The following is an 18,886-nucleotide window of genomic DNA, read 5'->3' on the forward strand; positions in this document are numbered from 1 at the left end:
TAAAACCTTCCACATGCCGCGTCAAACGTAGGTAATAAAATAAATCCACGTCAGTTCATTTGGCACAAAATGTATTTATATATTACGTATATACAAATCCGTTACTTTATAAGTAGCGTGTCAATACCTAAGGACTAGTTCTGGCCCTAAACAATATAAAATACTAAAATTATCTCACTATTGTCCGGTGGACGTTATATTAATAAGAAGTCGGGCAGTGATCTTAGCGCAGCGGATATATCTGATCAGCTGGCGACGATTTAAATTGGCCAGTTTAGGTGAGGCGGTTTGGTGCGGATCCTTGCTTGCGGGAGCCATGGCGAGCGGTGCGCGACTCGCACAAGTGATTTCAGAGCGTTTACATGGATACCGCCGCGGCGGGAGGCTGGTCGCGAGCGATGTCATAACTGACTGCTCTGCTTGGTCGCTCGGCCCCGCTCGAGGCTTATTGCTATCGAAACATCGACAACATCGTTGCCTAGGAAAAAGTCACTGGACACTATGTTAGCGTTTTGCCGCCAGCGCGTCAGTAGACGCTGCGTCACGTTGCGGTTAACCGCATTGGCGTTTTCTCTGAGTGACCCTCGGAGGAACAGGATGTCGAGCACGGTGGGCGTGGTTTCCGCCATGGCGGAGTGCATGGGCGACCGAGCGTTGCTCTGGTGTACGGCGCCGATGGCCTGGTCTAAGTACGTGAATAGCTCGGTCGGGTTGTTCGTGTTCGCCCAAAGGTGAGGTAGGATCGGCCATAGCCAATTATTTTCTGAAACAGCCAACACGTAAATAAATAAGGTACAAAATGGTACTGAAATATAGTAATAACTATTTCAGGGTTCTAGTTGTTATATGTATTAATATTAGGTACTAGGTACTATTTCCAACTTACAATTGTCACAACCTAATAATCATGGTAAAAAAATATTTCTATTATGTTATGAATAATTACACAATGTTAAAGATTTCACATTAAAATTAAAAACTTCCCTATTACACGATAAATATGACTTTATTTAATTTGCGTATTGTTTTTGTCCTAGGTCTGCCAGTTATCGTATCAAAATAGTGATAAGAAAACATGAAATGTAATTTATTTTTGACTGAATAAAGAAACATAAATAAAAACAGATCAACAATACCTGTCTGTCAGGATCGTGAGGTCGTGACAGAAGGAAATTAGTGATATTTGCCTTCCCCTCTAGGAAAAAGGCGTGAATGGCGTAATTGCATTATCTACATTATTAAATACATATTTCATGTTAAGTGTAAGTATATGGAATACTGGCTTGTACATGTAGACTACAAGAGTTGAGCAAAAATTATCTATTTACGAATAACCGGGAAGATAACTAAATCACCTTTTATTTGAATTAACTGAATAATCCGTCATTTGTTATTTTGAATTGATCTAGATCAGTTTCATTTTTATGTAGATAAATTTGTTGGGATTTTAAACAAAAGATAGTCAGTAGTACATACAGTCATGTAGAACTAGAAGTGGTTGGGCATGAAATTGCAACAATAATTTTCTGATTTTATGAGCAATGTCAGAGTGACTGTTTGACCCGACGTGACATTCTATATAAATTTATTATTATAAGCTTGCTTTATAACTAACAAACGAGGTTATCTTCATCTAGATAATTTATCTAAATAAATAAGTTGTCAACGCACTATTTGTGATTGAATTTATCTTCGAATAAATTTATTTAAAATGATTTTATTTGAAATAATTATCTAGATAAGAAATTATCTAAAGAACGCCCAACTCTGTACTGTATATATACATGAAATATACCTTAAATTGATGAATTGGATGAAACAATTTATGTTTACATTTGCACTAAGCCGGGAGCTAAGTCGGATTCGGTCAATTGACGGATTCGGTCAATTTGCGTAAGATTACACAGTATAAAATTACAACGATTTTTATTTGGAAATGTTATAGCTTTATGAGAAATCTGGCATTTACCTTCTGTATTGTGTTAATATGGGGACTAAGTTTTTAAAGTATAACGTGTATTAATAATATGTTATCAGTAATCTAATAAACTAATAATGTACCTAGTAATGAAAAATCTAAGTGTGATTTTCTCCTTACGTGTTTTCACTTTTATGTTGAAGAGATCATGATTAACTTAGACAGTAACATCTCTTTACGTGCAGTTTGTAATTATACCTTCTGATTAAAGGATGACTCACGCTAGACCGGGCCGTGCCGACATGTCATTTTCTATGACGGTTGGTCGGTGATCACATGGTGCTTTCCCTAGAAAACGAAGCGCCGTAAGCTCCGGCCCGGCCCCGGCCCGGTCTAGCGTGAGAAATCTACTAATCTAGTTCAGATACTCGCGTGTTACAGTGCATGCCATTGTTTATGTTTAAAAAAAACTGGCCAAAGTCGCAGTCTAGCCTTGCTTTCCGGTTGACGCCTTAGTTCGCGTACAGCGTCTTACTGAAAACTGTAAAACGACATTTACCTGACACAATAGCTTAGCTAAAAAGTAGTCACTTGTCAGCGTCCAACAGAGACTGGACAGTGGGTCCCCTGGGACCGGCGCCGGTCCCGAAGTCCCGCGCGTACGCCACATGCGGTCCCAGCTCGCGCTTCACCAGCTGAATCAACCCTTACCTGACACAATAGCGTTATCCACGTAGCTGAAGAGTAATCGCTTGTCAGCGTCCAACAGAGACTGGACAGTGGGTCCCCTGGTGCCGGCGCCGGTCCCGAAGTCCCGCGCGTACGCCACATGCGGTCCCAGCTCGCGCTGCACCAGCTGGATCAAGCCCTGGTGCACGGCACGGATGGGGGAGCCGTCCGGCTCGTAGAAGCCGATCGGGAAGTGATGCGCGTCTAGGAAAACGATCTGAGGAAATAATTAATTTGAAATATGTATATATTATTTAAATAGTTGAAATGAACAACCGTTGGCCATGAAATGTCCGCTATTATATCAAGAGTTGATGGTTGATGGACATGTTAGCCTATAATTCGGTAGTTTTGAATATGAAACTATGTGCCAAGTGGCATTATAGTGCACCTATAGTAGATAGTTAGATACATACAAGCATTGCTTATTTCGGGATTTTGGGACTAGTTTGAACTGTAAAAGATTGTAACCAAAGATGCATTCAACATTTTTATCTATTTTATTGAGATTGATAATGATGAAAATCTAAATCGCATTTGTATCCATTCTTTATAAAATAGGCAAACATGTAGGACCTTCCCATCTAAGAATTTTAAGAGCATTAAAGGCCTGTTTGCGCTATACAATTTAATTCCCTGATCCCTTTTTAAACAAATACACCAGTGGGTCGACGGATCGCCAGAGGTCAGAAACCTAAATGTGGGCCATTAAAGTTTAAATGGAACATTAACGGGTACCCTAAACGTTTTGTGTTCTAATAATTACTTCTCTTTTAATGTAATAAACTATTACCTATGTTTTTTTTCATTCCACACCGTATTTAACACCATATTATTGTATATCTGCGATTGGCTGCCTAGTTTTTAACCGACTTCAAGATTTCAAAAGGAGGAGGTTCTCAATTCGGTTGTATGTATGTTTGTTACTCCATAACTCCGTCATTTCACATCCAGATCCATACAGAATGGTCCCGTTTTTGTCAAAACGCAGTTCTGATGATGGGATCCATGAGTAATCAAGGGAACTCCTCAAATGTCAAAGGCATACATATAGTAATTTTAGTATTTTCATCAACAAATCAAGCATTTACATTAAAAAATGTGACATTTGATGAAGTGGAACTGCTGATGATGATCAGAATGGAACTCTTCAATGACACATAGTTCACGTTTGGCGATTTGTCCTCTACGTTATATTTGTTAAGCAAGTTAGGTTTTCAAAACACATTTTTGTCAAACTCGAGTTCTGATGATGGGATCCATGAGGAATCGAGGGAACTCCTCAAATGTGAAAGGCATACATATAGTGATTTTTGTATTTTCATCAACAAATCTAGCATTTCCGTTAAAAAAGTGACATTTGATGAAGTGGAACTGCTGATGATGATCAGAATGGAACTTTTTAATGACGCATAGTTTACGTTTGGCAATTTGTCCTCTTCTTTATGTTTGTTAAGCAACTTAAGTTTTCAAGATACATTTTTGTCAAGCTCGAGTTCTGATGATGGGATCCATGAGGAGCTGAGGGAACTCCTCAAATGTGAAAGGCATACATAAAGTGATTTTTGTATTTTCATCAACAAATCCAGCATTTACATTTAAAAATGTGACATTTGATGAAGTGGAACTACTGATGATGATCAGAATGCAACTCTTCAATGACACATAGTTCACGTTTGTCAATTTGTTCTCTTCGTTTTCGACCCAGACCCCAACTTGGACCCGGACTCAGACCCGGACCCGGGTCTGGACATGGACCCCAACTCGGACCCGGACCGAACTCGAACCCGGACTTGAACCCGGACCCCGACTCGGACCCGGACACAGACCGAACTTGGGCCCAAACTTGGACCCGGACAGCCGGACATGGTCATTGAACCGCGATTCTCACAGAACAAAACTATCAGAAAAGTAGGTTAGGTTAGAACTGCGACCCTAGAACCGAAATGCTACTAGAAAAGTGGGTGGTTTTACCTCCTTTTCTACATAATTAGGCAAAAGATGCTGTCTTTTTCATTTCATTGTCTGGAATCTAAGAGAGCACCATCAACAATAAGTACTCTTTCAACGGCATCCCCCATTGAAGTCGGTTTTTTTTTTCTTAAAAATTATTAATTCAACGATTATCAAGAATATGAACTTTGTTAGGAATTCATTATCGTGGTCCATAGCCGGAAGGCTAATAACACTGGTAACAGTAAAGGATGGCTCACGTTAGAGTCGTTAGACCGGGTCGTGTCCGGGTCAGAGCTTCCGGCGCTTACTTTTCTATGACATGACAGGTGATCACGTGATGCTTTCCATAGAAAACGAAGCGCCGGAAGCTCCGGCCCGGACACGGCCCGGTCTAACGTGAGTCATCCTTAATGGAAATAACTGGTAAATAGAAGTACCTAACGTGAAATAAAATGCGATACCAGCTTTTAGTAGTGTCGATAAAAGTTAATCTCATCTTACCTAAATGCGGTTTTACATATTACTGTTTTATAATGTGATGGCTGTAGCTTTTGATGACAATATTGTGTTTACAAAATTGTACTGGTAAGGTACAATTTACATAAAATGTAAGTTTTTGCCACAAGTATTTAATAAACGAGGGTAGACTTCATTCTTTTTAATTTAGAATTTTAGTAGGTATCTCACGCAGTAGACTTCATTCTTTTTAATTTAGAATTTTAGTAGGTATCTCACGCAATACATTTCTTATTGAATCGGTTTACCTATTTTAAATCATGAACAACGATAAGAAAATGACAATTTTGTCTCTCATATACGATATTATTTAGTGAAAAACTAACTCACGAAATGAAAATCAACAAGTGGAAAGAGATAGCTGAACAGTTAACGTATTTGAGTATTTGCATGCATTAAAAGAAAAATGTATCCCTTTACGAAAATCTCTACTGTCACTCTACTCGTTGTTAGAATAATTTTTTATTATTATTTAGATTGTCCGGCACACATCAAGTTTTTACACATCATGAGAGTGCCTGTCAGATTTTTACTTCTATTTACAAAATATGTAAACTTGTGATTACTATTATGTGTTCAATAGTTTTCCATACAACATTGTAAAATTGTACCTGTGAAGTGAAAATGTTTATTGAACCAAATTATGTAAAATTGTAGACACAATTGTACAATTGTGTAAGTTTTCCACCATGACAAATTTGTAAGTCACATTTTTTATTGAACAGGCACTTGTAGAATTGTAACCTGTCACCTACAATTTACAATTTGTAATATTTATTAAACAGGCCCCAGGTAGGTCTAAATTTGAAGAGTAGTAGTAAAAAAATGCAAATGTTTTATTAATATCATTTTGTCTAACTACTTACCGGGTATAACTACCTTATAAAATGAGAAATAAGATAACATCTATGAAATTCTACATTTAAAGGTAAAAGCGATTTCTTACCTCTTTTGTGTTATCCAAAAACGCCCTGATTTCTTTGAGCAATGGTACTAATGGACGGACCCGTATTAAGTTATGGTTCAACCAGTACCTGAAAAAACAAAAAAAAATTACAGTCGTTTGTTAAACATTTCAAAATTCATAAAAAAGTAATTTGAGATACAAGTAGTAACCAAGACGGAGCGGCACCACGCGCCGTGTGGTCGGACTGGTCGGGACCAACTCTTTTTACCACCTGGCAACCACAAGGCGCGCCCAACCAACGGGAACCATATAAAAAAATACTTGGAGTACACGAGTTTATTTACATGCATTGTAAAAGATTTAAATATTATCAATTAATGACAACCACACAAATTAATCGGGTCTCTATTGTTTGACATAATTATTGAAAGTCATAATGTAATGATTGTCATATTATCATGGTTTTTCTCAGAAACGCGTAACTTTTCAGGATTGTCATAAAACAAACCTAACCTAACCTAACCTATCTATAGGATAACCCGAGGAAAATCCTGAAAAGTAAACTGTTTCAGAATTATGACTAATGATAATATGGTAATCTTTACATTATGATTTTCAATAATTATGTCAAACAAAGGGACCTCCAATTAATCACCTACGACACAGTATGACACATTTTAAGAGGCCGGTGTCGATTTTAGTCGCAAAAATGTAAAATTGATAGATTTAGTCGGTGAAATTGTACACCTTTTGTTACCTAATTGAAATAACAAGTACTAGTTTCTATTAGCGCATCTTCTTATCTTACCTTTTATAAGATCAATTTGTTGAAAACAGACTCACTAAATTAGTAACGTTTGCTTTTCTGATGGACGTTTAGGTAAACGCGCGTAAAGCACTGATTTTGTCGCTCTTATTTGTAAATTTCGTAAAGTTTGGACGGCTAAACATGGTAATTTTGTATTACACATATCCTGTACTTGACGTTTATCAGACTACATTTTTATTATTATGACTTTGAAGTAGTGTAAATGAAAGTTAGACGAAATCAATTTTCTCCAGAAATTACTTCAAAACAAGTGACAATTTCTCTGAAAATCGACTTAATTTCAACGTAATTTTGATACTTAAACAATCTTCAACATTTGTTGAAACTATTCTTATACATCAATTTGTATAATATACCACCATACATTTATGATGAATTTTTAAAAACTGTCCCTTCTTTTCATATATTACCGGTGACGCACGCTTGCGACCTCATTATTAAAAGGCAAGATGAGAAGACGTGTTAATAGAAACCAATACTTGTTATTTAGATATTACGTAACAAAACGTGTATAATTTCAACGACTAAATCTATCAATTTAAAATTTTTGCTCCAAAATCGACTACGGCCTCTTAACACTTTTCTAAAAAGTGGCGACATAACATAATACGCACAAAGTGAAAAACATAAAAGCTAAAAAGTTTACAGAATAATGCAACGGTCACAAGTTATACGATATCACGTACAGACAGAAAACAATGGCGAATCGCGTCCCAGATCGACTGATTTTCCGTCGATATGATAATGCCTATATAATGTCTCAAATTAGGCTTGCGTTATGCAAGTAATCAAGGAAACCACGCGAAGCCGATTGCTCGCAGTTTCCACGTAACGCTGTTTAATGTTTACGAGTATCTGCTTCGTGTATGTAACGTAATACAGGGAAAACACTATCGTTTGGCGAGATTGTATCTCGATAAAGCTTTGATGTCGTTTCGATGATATTTATTGGTTTGTGGCAAAATGACGCTAGAATATTCGTACTAATATGTATTATAATCGCAAAAAAATCTGCCTGTTCTTTGCGACCTTAACTCGTATATAGACTATCGGTAAGAGATACGGCCTCATTCTAATTTTAATAAATTAAAAACTTGATCTCGATAGGTACCATATGGATGGGATCTGTTTTTGTTTGAAGAAACGTTACTTTTGACACTGACAATCGGATCGATTCATATCGTATCGAGATCAATATTTTGACGTTTATTAAAATTAGAATCAGGCCGATAGGTGTTGGTCTCTTACTTAAAGGGCCCTCCACACTCATGCGCGAATCACGGCGCGAAGCCGCGAACGTAAGAGTGGCTTCGATTTCGCAGATTGTTCACGCCTTCGCACTTAGTTCCCCGTTTTTTGTCGGTTTATTAGCTCGCGTCAAAGGAGGCGCGAAGCGCGAACTGCCAAGACTCCACATTACACACTATTTTGACTCATATGTAGCAAGATAAATAATAATTATATTATATAAAGCGGCTATATTTTACGGTTTTACAACAAAACAAAATGGAAAAATAGCTAAATCACGTATGATGCCATAGATAACTAGCAGTTAAGTTACCAAACTGCGAAATCGCCGTGAAGTTTGCGAGTGTGGAGTTGGTGTGGCTATCCTACTATTTTACGTAGTTGGCTTCTTGGTGTTTTCAGTAATATTTTGGTAAGCTTGTGGTTCAGTTCCGGTAGAATTTCTTTGGTTTGCCTGCATGTCTTCAATTCACTCCAGCACTTGTTGTGCAGTTGTCTGTGATGTTGTTCTAGCTGGTTCTGTATGTAGGATATTGGTAGAGGCATAATTGGCTCGGGTCCATATGCCGGTGTTTCTGAACCTTTCCTGGCCAGTTCCTTCGCTGCATCGTTTCCTCTTGATCCACTATGCCCCTTTATCCATTGTACTGTTACTTTGTTGCCTTCTTTGCTCACTTCAGTGAGGCTCCGATGACATTCAAGTATAAGCTCTGAGGTAAGTTTGTCGCTGCATAGCGCTTGTAGTACCGATTTATTGTCTGACAGTATTAGTATGGTTTCGTGTTTCACTTGTCGTCTTGTAATAGCATTGCAAGCTTCTATTATTCCTACACATTCAGCTTGGAATACCGTATTGTGTTCACCAAGGGGTTTTGTGATGTGTATGTTCAGGTCCTCTGAGAAGACACCACATCCTGTCCCTTCGTTTGTTTTTGAGCCATCTGTGAATATTCTTAGGTTTGTTTGGTTTAGTCCTTCTTTCGGATCTTCTGTTAACGATATGGCGTAATCTTTCCAGAAGATCATAGTTTTTGGTATTTTGTCGATAGGCGCTTCCAGCATGGGTATTTTTGAGATCGTATTTTCATAGATATTCTTGTGCGATGAGCTGAAAGATGTCCATAGGTTTAGATTCTTCAAACGAAGAGCTGTGGCAGTCGCTTCTTTCTGTATGTATATGTGCAGGGTAATTAAGCCAGGTGGCAAATTATTAACAAACTCACTTCGTCTGTAGGTTGTAGGTACTATCACTATCAGGTACTTTTTACCGGCAGTTGCTACACCTTATTTCGTTGTAGGTTTACGATAGGTCAGTGAAATATTTTGACGATGGTAACTTAGTGATTTAACACAATGAGCTCATTGGTCCCGCGTCCCGACCACACATTGCCGATTAAGTAAAGTGGGTGCAAGTAGTTCGTCCGACCGGAAATTATATAATATATATTGTTTCAAGTTACAGAAGTTGGCAGAGGGGTAACCACAATCTTTTTATACGATCGATTTAGGTTAGGTTAGCTGACCATTTGTATACCTTACTGCAACGAGATAAGGTTTACCAATGGCCAGTTAAGGGTGTTGCTCTTTGACAAATAACGTGTTAGCGGAAGCCGCTCGACCCCAATTTCAAAGGAATACAGCAAATCGATGTACAGGTTAGCCGTTTGGGGCACACGCATACTAGAGGTCGAAACAAAATTTTTGACCCGCAGTTCCTAAAAAAATTTCGCTCGCTTTTTATGAAAAAAAAAAATAATTCCAAAACCTGGCGAGTGTGGTATCATACGAAAGGGATTTTTGAATTCTAAAAATATATCACATCATTACATTTCGGGCATTTTTTTTAAATTAAAACAAAAAGAATTTTCGAAACATACCAAGTTTGGGCTCCTCCAGACACGATATGGCTGATTTTTTTTTGTACAATATACCACAAATGACACGTGATATCCTCATGTCTAACCCCAAGATAGCAATTTTGAAAATAATATCATTAACATATTTTTTTTAATTTTTCAATTTTACAAAGTGACACAGTTCTACTTCAATACCTATTTCACGAGACTTATGGAACTATACTGCAGATACGGTACATATTAATCATAAAATGACACGTAATATCCACATATCCAACGGGAAATACCTCTTTAACCCTTTAACTGCGCCTTTTCATCAGTTGGTAAAATTTGTTTAGTTATTGACACAAAATATCAAGGTTGTATCCTCCAGCTACGATATACCTTACTGATTTTTTTTGTACAATATACCACAAATGATACGTAATATCTAGATATCGAACCCCAAGCAAGCAATTTTGAAAATAATATCAGTAACAATTTTTTTTAAATTTTTCCATTTTACAAAGTGACACAGTTCTACTTCAATTGAAATAGGTTTTCACGAGACTTATGGAACTATACTGCAGATACGAATATAAAGAAAAATCGATAGGGTATATCGTATCTGAAGGATACAATCTTGATATTTTGTGTCAAAAACTAAACAAACTATACCAACTGATGAAAGGCGCAGTTAAAGGGTTAAAGAGGTATTTCCCGTTCGATATATGGATATTACGTATCATTTTATGATTAATATGTACCGTATCTGCAGTATAGTTCCATAAGTCTCGTGAAATAGGTATTGAAGTAGAACTGAGTCACTTTGTAAAATTGAAAAATTAAAAAAAATATGTTAATGATATTATTTTCAAAATTGCTTTCTTGAAGTTGTAGACATGAGGATATCACGTATCATTTGTGGTATATTCTACAAATAAAAATCTTCCATATCGTGTCTGGACTAAAATTCTTTTTGTTTTAATGAAAAAAAAAAATGCCTGAAATGCAATGATGTGATATATTTTTTGAATCGCCTCAAAAAGCCCTTTCGTATGATACCACATACGATAGGTTTTGGATTTTTTTTCCATACAAAAAAAGTAATGTTGGGGGGGGGGGGGGGGCAGCGAAATTATTTTAGGAACTGCGGGTCAAAAATTTTGTTTTGGCCTCTAGTATGTGTGTGCCAAACGGCTAACCTGTACATCGATTTGCGGTATTTTTATACGAACGGGTTAGACTATGTCAAATGCTAGTTATTGATGTTGTTGCATTACAAACTTGTAGACTGAGCATGTAAAAAAAAAAAATTACCCCCCATAAAAATATAGCGCAATCGATTTTCCTATCGATTCTGAACAAATTGTTTTTAGGTTTTCAGTCGGTCATGAAACACCGTGTATACATATGTACCTAGACCAAATTGGAGTCATTTTGATGAAAACTTTGTCTGCTTACAACTTTTCTTAGTGACTTTGGAAGTAACATTAGTATTTAGTGAAGGAAATTGTCAAAATAAAAAAAATATCGAAAATGTCATGGTTTTACAGTATGACTTAGCGCCACTTGCACCATCCCACTAAGCGGGGTTAACCGGTTAAACCTGGAGTTACCATGGTTACCAGTACAATTTGACACTGGGTTAACGGTTTAACCGCTTAATCCCGGGTAAGTGGGATGGTGCAAGTGTCGCTAAGTGGATTTTCGACTTGGAGTACTTTGTCACTATTAACATATTTAAAAAACAGCAGACCTTTAAGTAATGTAAGGCACCTTATAGTTGGAATGGAACCCTTTTAATAGGCTATGTGTCACAACAGTAGGCCAAGCACATGATTGGCGCGACAGTATCTCGCCGCGAGATAGACTACCCGTCTTTTTGTAACTGTATTAATTAAAGAGGGACGGGTAGTCTATCTCGCGGCGAAATATTGTCGCGCCAATCATGTGCTAGCCCGGCTGAATAAGATTTTTGCCTCCTACGTAATTTTGACAGGTGTTACCTTCCTCCGGTCATATACGGCATTAAGGGGCCCACTGACCATCAGTCCGTCGGACGATATCGGCCTGTCAGTTAGAACAAAAATTTGACAGTTCCGAACAATTGACAGGCCGATATCGTCCGGCGGACTGATAGTCAGTGGGCCCCTAACAGCCATATTATATTAATATATCAAAAGTTAGAAGACTGATATTCTACTAGAAGCTGGGGACAGCGTCCACGCGGAAAATTCCACACTAAAGCGTCAGAACTCCACATTATGGTTGCTAACTAGCGAAAGATCTGCGAGTACATATCATTGCTATTACCTATCATCCTCATTAGGGTAGAAGTCGTAGTACGCGACTCTGAAGTCGAAGTATCTGATGCCGTGGACGAGCTGTGCCCAGATAGAGCGGTCCTGGCACAGCACGAAGCTGTCCCGTGACACGGCGCTGATTTCCGTATCGAAACGCCAGGCGCCTGCGTTGTGGGTGCCAGCTACAGCTAGCTCACCAATACGTAGCTTGTTGATTTCGCTGGAACAACGATGGGATAATAACTTATACCTACGGCTCATAGAAAAAACAAGCGAAATCATAAATAGGCACAGATTCTCAATGAAGGTATCACAATTAAGTTTCTTATATTGATTAATATTAACCTTAGTTGTTAAGTTTACTAAGATTTTATGACTGATATTTGGTTTGCCCGGGGGCCTATTTCACTTTGTCCAGCGCCCTGGGCAAAGCGAATAAAATAAAAATTTCACGTTTTGTTAAAAATTACAGCAATTGTTGAACATATGAGGCTAATATTGTTTTTAATTTAAAGTTTATTAAACATAGACTATACATTAAGTATAGACATATTTTTTTCATTTCTTCATTGTCAAACTTATCTAAGAGTTGTGGAATGTTTGGGGCCCAATACATTCCACGACTCTTCTCTTTACGAACAGACTCTATGTCCAAAGGTAAAAGTGTTCAGTATGCCCGGACTTCCCCTACTAGTTATGTAACTTACGGGTTATCCTCCATCCAAGACGGCTGTATCTTCAGACAGTTGTAAGACGTGATTGACGCACTACCATCACCAGCCCCAGCCCACGGCCACAGGCAGTGGGGTCCCTTCAGCCCCGGGCCCTTGTCCCAGCCGGCTGGCGGCGCCGGCTCTCCCAGGGATATGGTGGTGATGACGTAGCCTTGCTCCGCGTCGATTGGGAACACTTGAAGGGCATTGTTCCAGGAGCCTGGTCTGTCATCGAACAGCCCGATCTGTAGACATTGTGAATGGGGTTAGACAAAAAATCTTTGAGCGTTTTAAGAGCCAACAGGAGCTAAGCGAATTCTCAATTTTGAGATTTCAAACTGATTATCTCCGTCGCGCTGACGGGGGCGGCGCCGCCATATCCCCATGTGCGTGGTGCACGCACACAGACGCGCACGTCATTTGCGCTCACGGACCTTATGCCTGCAAGTCGCGTCGCGGTCGCGGCCCGCTATATAGGCATATCATAGGCTATAGCTAGTTCTTACAAACTTTTTCTTCGGTTAATAACTCGTTAGCTTAGCTCGCTACCACCACTGAGCGTTTACTTATTTCCTGTTATTGTGATTTAACTTCTTGATTTTAGGTAGCTGAATTCAATATCCTTCTACAACCTGCAATCCAAATAACATTTTGACTTTTACAGGAGAGTAAAAAAACAATCATTTCTTTTCTGATTTCCGTGCGGAAAGTATCAACTTTCGACACGCTGTGCAATTAGTACCTACATTGTGCAACGAGGGGGGTGAGATTTTGTAAAGGAGGAGTTTACAATATTCTTACCCCCGGAGTTACACACAATGGTTTTCGTTACACTTGTGATGAAAAACTAAATTTTCAGGGAAATAATTATAAAATACGGTGACATTTCAAATATTCGTCCGCCAAATTGTCATTTCTTGACAGGTTAGGCATCTAAGGCACAGACCTTCGGCATTCAGCCACGATTGAAAATTTTGTGTAAAAATATTTTAAACGGCTATTAAATTAATCCAATTAAATATTAGAAACAAAAATACTAAATTATAATTGTCAGTATTTTAGAAGTAAAACTCCCTTACACACCCTTATACTTTAAACAAAGTATTTTACTTATAACTTACTTGGTTCGTACTTCGTATGAATTAGTAACATATCTAATTAAAAAAAGAAAGCTATAACTCCCGCGGGAACAATATAGGCCTTTTGTTTTCCCTTTAGGAACTTTTTCTTCGGTTAATAACTCGTTAGCTTAGCTCGCTACCACCACTGAGCGTTTACTTATTTCCTGTTATTGTGATTTAACTTCTTGATTTTAGGTAGCTGAATTCAATATCCTTCTACAACCTGCAATCCAAATAACATTTTGACTTTTACAGAAAAGTAAAAAAACAATCATTTCTTTTCTGATTTCCGTGCGGAAAGTATCAACTTTCGACACGCTGTGCTATTAGTACCTACATTGTGCAACGAGGGGGGTGAGATTTTGTAAAGGAGGAGTTTACAATATTCTTACCCCCGGAGTTACACACAATGGTTTTCGTTACACTTGTGATGAAAAACTAAATTTTCAGGGAAATAATTATAAAATACGGTGACATTTCAAACATTCGTCCGCCAAATTGTCATTTCTTGACAGGTTAGGCATCTAAGGCACAGACCTTCGGCATTCAGCCACGATTGAAAATTTTGTGTAAAAATATTTTAAACGGCTATTAAATTAATCCAATTAAATATTAGAAACAAAAATACTAAATTATAATTGTCAGTATTTTAGAAGTAAAACTCCCTTACACACCCTTATACTTTAAACAAAGTATTTTACTTATAACTTACTTGGTTCGTACTTCGTATGAATTAGTGACATATCTAATTAAAAAAAGAAAGCTATAACTCCCGCGGGAACAATATAGGCCTTTTGTTTTCCCTTCAGTACACCTGTATGAAATAAGATCTTTTCGAGCAAGTGTGATGAAAAACAAATTTGCCGCTCTCCGGCTTCGTTGATTAGAAAAAAAGAAAGCCTCAGGTTAGATAAAATTATCATAACAAAGAAACATGTGACATGTGATATTTCTTACGTTAATGTAATTATACAGTTTTATTAATGGTCCGTTTTTTATTTATGAGTCAGATTTTGATAAAAATAGGTATGTTTGAAGAGCTCCTAATCCTGGTCGGAATGAATATGAAACCCCAATTTGGGACAATAGTCTAGTCTACAAAACGTTCAAGGTGGTGAAAAATATAGTGTAAGCTGTTCGCATTAAAAAACCGCAAATCGATGTACAGGTTAGCCGTTTGGTACACGTATACTAGAGGTCAAAACAAAATTATCGACCCGCAGTTCCTAAAAAAATCCCTTGGGAGGGGAGTGCTGAAACTTTTTTTTGTATAAAAAAACTTTTTTTTGTATAAAAAAACTTTTTTGTATAAAAAAACTTTTTTTTTTGTATAAAAAAAACTTTTTTAAACCTATCGTATTCTTCTCTTATCTATCATACGAAAGGGCTTTTTGAAGCGATTCTGAAAATATACCACATCATTACATTTTAGCCATTTTTCTTAAATTGAAACAAAAAGAATTTTCAAAACATACCAAGTTTGGGCTCCTCCAGATACGATATGGCTGATTTTTTTTTTGGACAATATACCACAAATGATACGTGATATCCTCATATCTAACCCCAAAAAAGCAATTTAAAAAATAATTTTATTTAGTTTTTTTTTTTAATACAAAGTGACACAGTTAGATTTAAAGATCTTTATTTTCTCATAAGAATACATAATATTCACTTACACGAGAATTAATTGTTTTTTCACTCAAAATACATTTTATCGGTGAGCGCACACTTAACTTATAACAAATAACTTAATACTGTAGGTGTTAACATATATGACTTAAACTAAAAGTATACAAATTAAACTAAATTTAACAAAAAACACTTGTTTTTTTTGTCGGGTATATCAATAACTTATAAACAGAACAATTAGCAATGGAATGCGAGCGTAGTTGCTACGGCCCGGACCGGCCGTTCCACTTCAATTACTACAATCAATCAATCAATCAATTAGTACATATTAATCATACAATGATACGTAATATCCATATATCCAACGGGAAATACCTCTTTAACCCTTTAACTTGACCCCAAACTTGGTATATTTTGAAAATTATATTTGTTTTAATTTACAAAAAAAAATGGCTAAAATGTAATGATGTGGTATACTTTTAGAATCGCCTCAAAAAGCCATTTCGTATGATACCACACACGATAGGTTTTTGAAAAAAAAAAAATGTTTTTTTCCATACAAAAAAAAAATGTTGTAGCACAGGGATTTTTTTAGGAACTGCGGGTAAAAAAAATTGTTTTGACCTCAGTATGCGTGTGCCAAACGGCTAACCTGTACATCCATTTGCGGTTTTTCTTTGAAATTGGGCTTGTACGGCTGCCACTAATAGAGATACTAACTCCTAAAAATACGTATGATACCTCATTAGATTCGGAATGATGTCTAGAAAAATGTATTCGAAGCATTCCCACATAAAAAAAGTTCAAAAGCTATTAACAAAAAACGCAAACGTACCATTACGCAAAAAACAGCAAAAAAATCACGTTTGTTGTTTGGGAGCCCCACTTAAATATTTATTTATTTTATTCTGTTTTTAGTATTTCTTGTTATAGCGGCAACAGAAATACATCATCTGTAAAAATTGCAACTGTCTAGCTATCACGGTTCATGAGATACAGCCTGGTGACAGACTGACAGATAGATTGACAGACAGTCAGACAGACAGATATTAGTTTAAAGGTATTAAATATTCTTTTAAAAATTAGAAAAAAATATGGTACATTTAAAACATATCATACGGTATATACTACGGTTATAAGTTGATAGTATGTAAAGTTATTTTTTCAACAAGTTAGGCAATTATTAAGTAACCACATTTTTCTCGAGTTTTCGTCTTTGTTGTAAATAAAAAAAAAATATTATAATTGGCGCAAAAAGTATTTCGCCTCGTGGAGCCCTTTTCATATACATACTTAATAAGATCACGTCATAAACGATTTAATAAAATTAATAATTTATTTAAATAAATTTTAGAATAATACTGAAAATTGTAAAATATAAAACAATATTTTAACTCAAGTATTACTAATTGTTTTTACAATCAATGAATGAATACGTACTTAGAACTGATACTTTTCTAAATAACGAATTAATGGACTAAATTGTGTAATTAATTTTCAGTGCAAATCACCACAATTTGCTTCTAAAGAGCAAATCAGTGACCAAAAATTATATATAATTTTAATGTTTCGTTCATATATTCAGATTTGTGTATGAAAATGTGAAACTATTATTTCTAAAATAAATTATTCGTCCCTAATTTACACCAAAATTATACCAAACTTGATCTCATAGCAACAGATATGTAGAAATAGAGGCAAACTGGACCGCAGAAGCCGACTTTTCCCCTCCCTTTTTGGGGGGTAGCCAGGACTTAATTTCGTAGCTAGTGCGTCAGCTCAGCTTTGTATGAACCAAGGAATAATAAATAGTGTTAAACGATATCCCCTGAGGCCAAAGTGCATACTCACTTTACTTACTTTGTCTACCTAAGAGGCAAATCGCGACTTTGAAAAGGTTTATCGATCTTATCACATCACTAGATTATCGACATTTAATGTCGACTATTGCCCATCACTTTTCTGTCTGTGTACGTATTTAGAAACTTGACCCCGCCCCTAAAATTAGTGCGATAAGAACAACTGCAGCTTAGGCGAAAAATCCTGCGTAAAAATCTCAAAAATCGAGGTTTTGTACTCGACTGTTTCCTCCTCCAAAACTTAACCAATCGTAACCAAATTTGGAAATCTAAATGATTATGAAATTGTCTGTGTCGGACTGTTTTGATTTATTGGCTAATTGATATCAGTTTTGAATACCACGCCTCTCATTGCGGCATAGTCAGTGAGGCCATTTTTGGCCATGTGTGAAGGGCTCTAGCGCCTTAAAAAACAAAAATATCAAAAAAAGCAAAACACACCGACACAGATATTGACAATATTAATCTGTGTTGAAAAAATCATTGCTCTAGCTTCAAAAACCACGGAGGAAACAGTCGAGTACGTTTGTATGGAGAAATGACCACTCCTGTTGGCTCTTAACCGTGCCGGCCAAACGACATTGTTGACTCACATTTGGGTATAGATACCTCAACGTAAGGATTAGTCGCGAAAACTTTGATCGAAATGGACTTTGTATCGACACGTAAATAAACTTAGCTATGTCTGTAAAAATACCTACAATAAATAAAAAAAGTGAGAAGACAGAAAACAAACTCCCGTAAAAATTCTGAATTATAAATGGTGCATTTAACTAAGTCCAGTGAATTCAACACAACAAAAGATCCTTCTATTTTACCGAATATTATTTCCGAACAGCGTAACATCGGGCATCTAAGAGTTACAGTCACCGGCCGTCAAAAAATGCTAAGTAAAAAATACTGCTTATGCTGTCAAAAACTAAATGCATAATCAGAATCGCAGAACTGCGTTGGAGTTATATGTATACCAGGTCTCATAATTTTGATAAGGCTTAATTAACGCGGGTAGAAAAAACCGGAGAAGTGCGAGTCGTACTTGTTCCCTACTTTTTAGTATTTGTTGTTATAGCGGCACCAGAAATGTGTGACTGAAAGTTTCACGGTTCATGTGATACAGCCTGGTGACAGACAGTAGAGTCTTAGTAATAGGGTCCCGTTTTACCCTTTGGGTGCGGAACCCTAAAAAAGGTAGATATTGATTTTGCCGTGGTTGACAAAAATATGACATAATATTTACCCGCCTTTTACGTGTCACAGATGTTTGTGTAGGTAAACAAGCGTTATAGTAAATACCTACCTACTTATATTACATAAATTATC

General features: G+C 36.8%; 1 protein-coding gene across 2 annotated transcripts in view; it reads right to left on the minus strand.

Annotated features, from left to right (window-relative positions):
- Positions 1-49: 49 nt before the first annotated feature.
- The window catches only part of LOC134744609 (PI-PLC X domain-containing protein 3-like), a 44,920-nt gene continuing 26,083 nt past the window's right edge, over positions 50-18,886 (minus strand). For both annotated transcript variants that reach the window (XM_063678477.1, XM_063678476.1), the window contains 5 exons: positions 12,952-13,202; positions 12,255-12,464; positions 6,066-6,153; positions 2,630-2,864; positions 50-763 (listed from right to left, as the gene is read on the minus strand). In XM_063678477.1, the coding sequence (XP_063534547.1) occupies positions 402-763; positions 2,630-2,864; positions 6,066-6,153; positions 12,255-12,464; positions 12,952-13,202 (1,146 nt within the window). In that variant the 3' untranslated portion in view covers positions 50-401. The remainder of the gene's footprint in view (positions 764-2,629; positions 2,865-6,065; positions 6,154-12,254; positions 12,465-12,951; positions 13,203-18,886) is intronic.

Source organism: Cydia strobilella, chromosome 10 (genome assembly GCF_947568885.1).
Source record: "Cydia strobilella chromosome 10, ilCydStro3.1, whole genome shotgun sequence".
Classification (NCBI taxonomy): domain Eukaryota; kingdom Metazoa; phylum Arthropoda; class Insecta; order Lepidoptera; family Tortricidae; genus Cydia; species Cydia strobilella.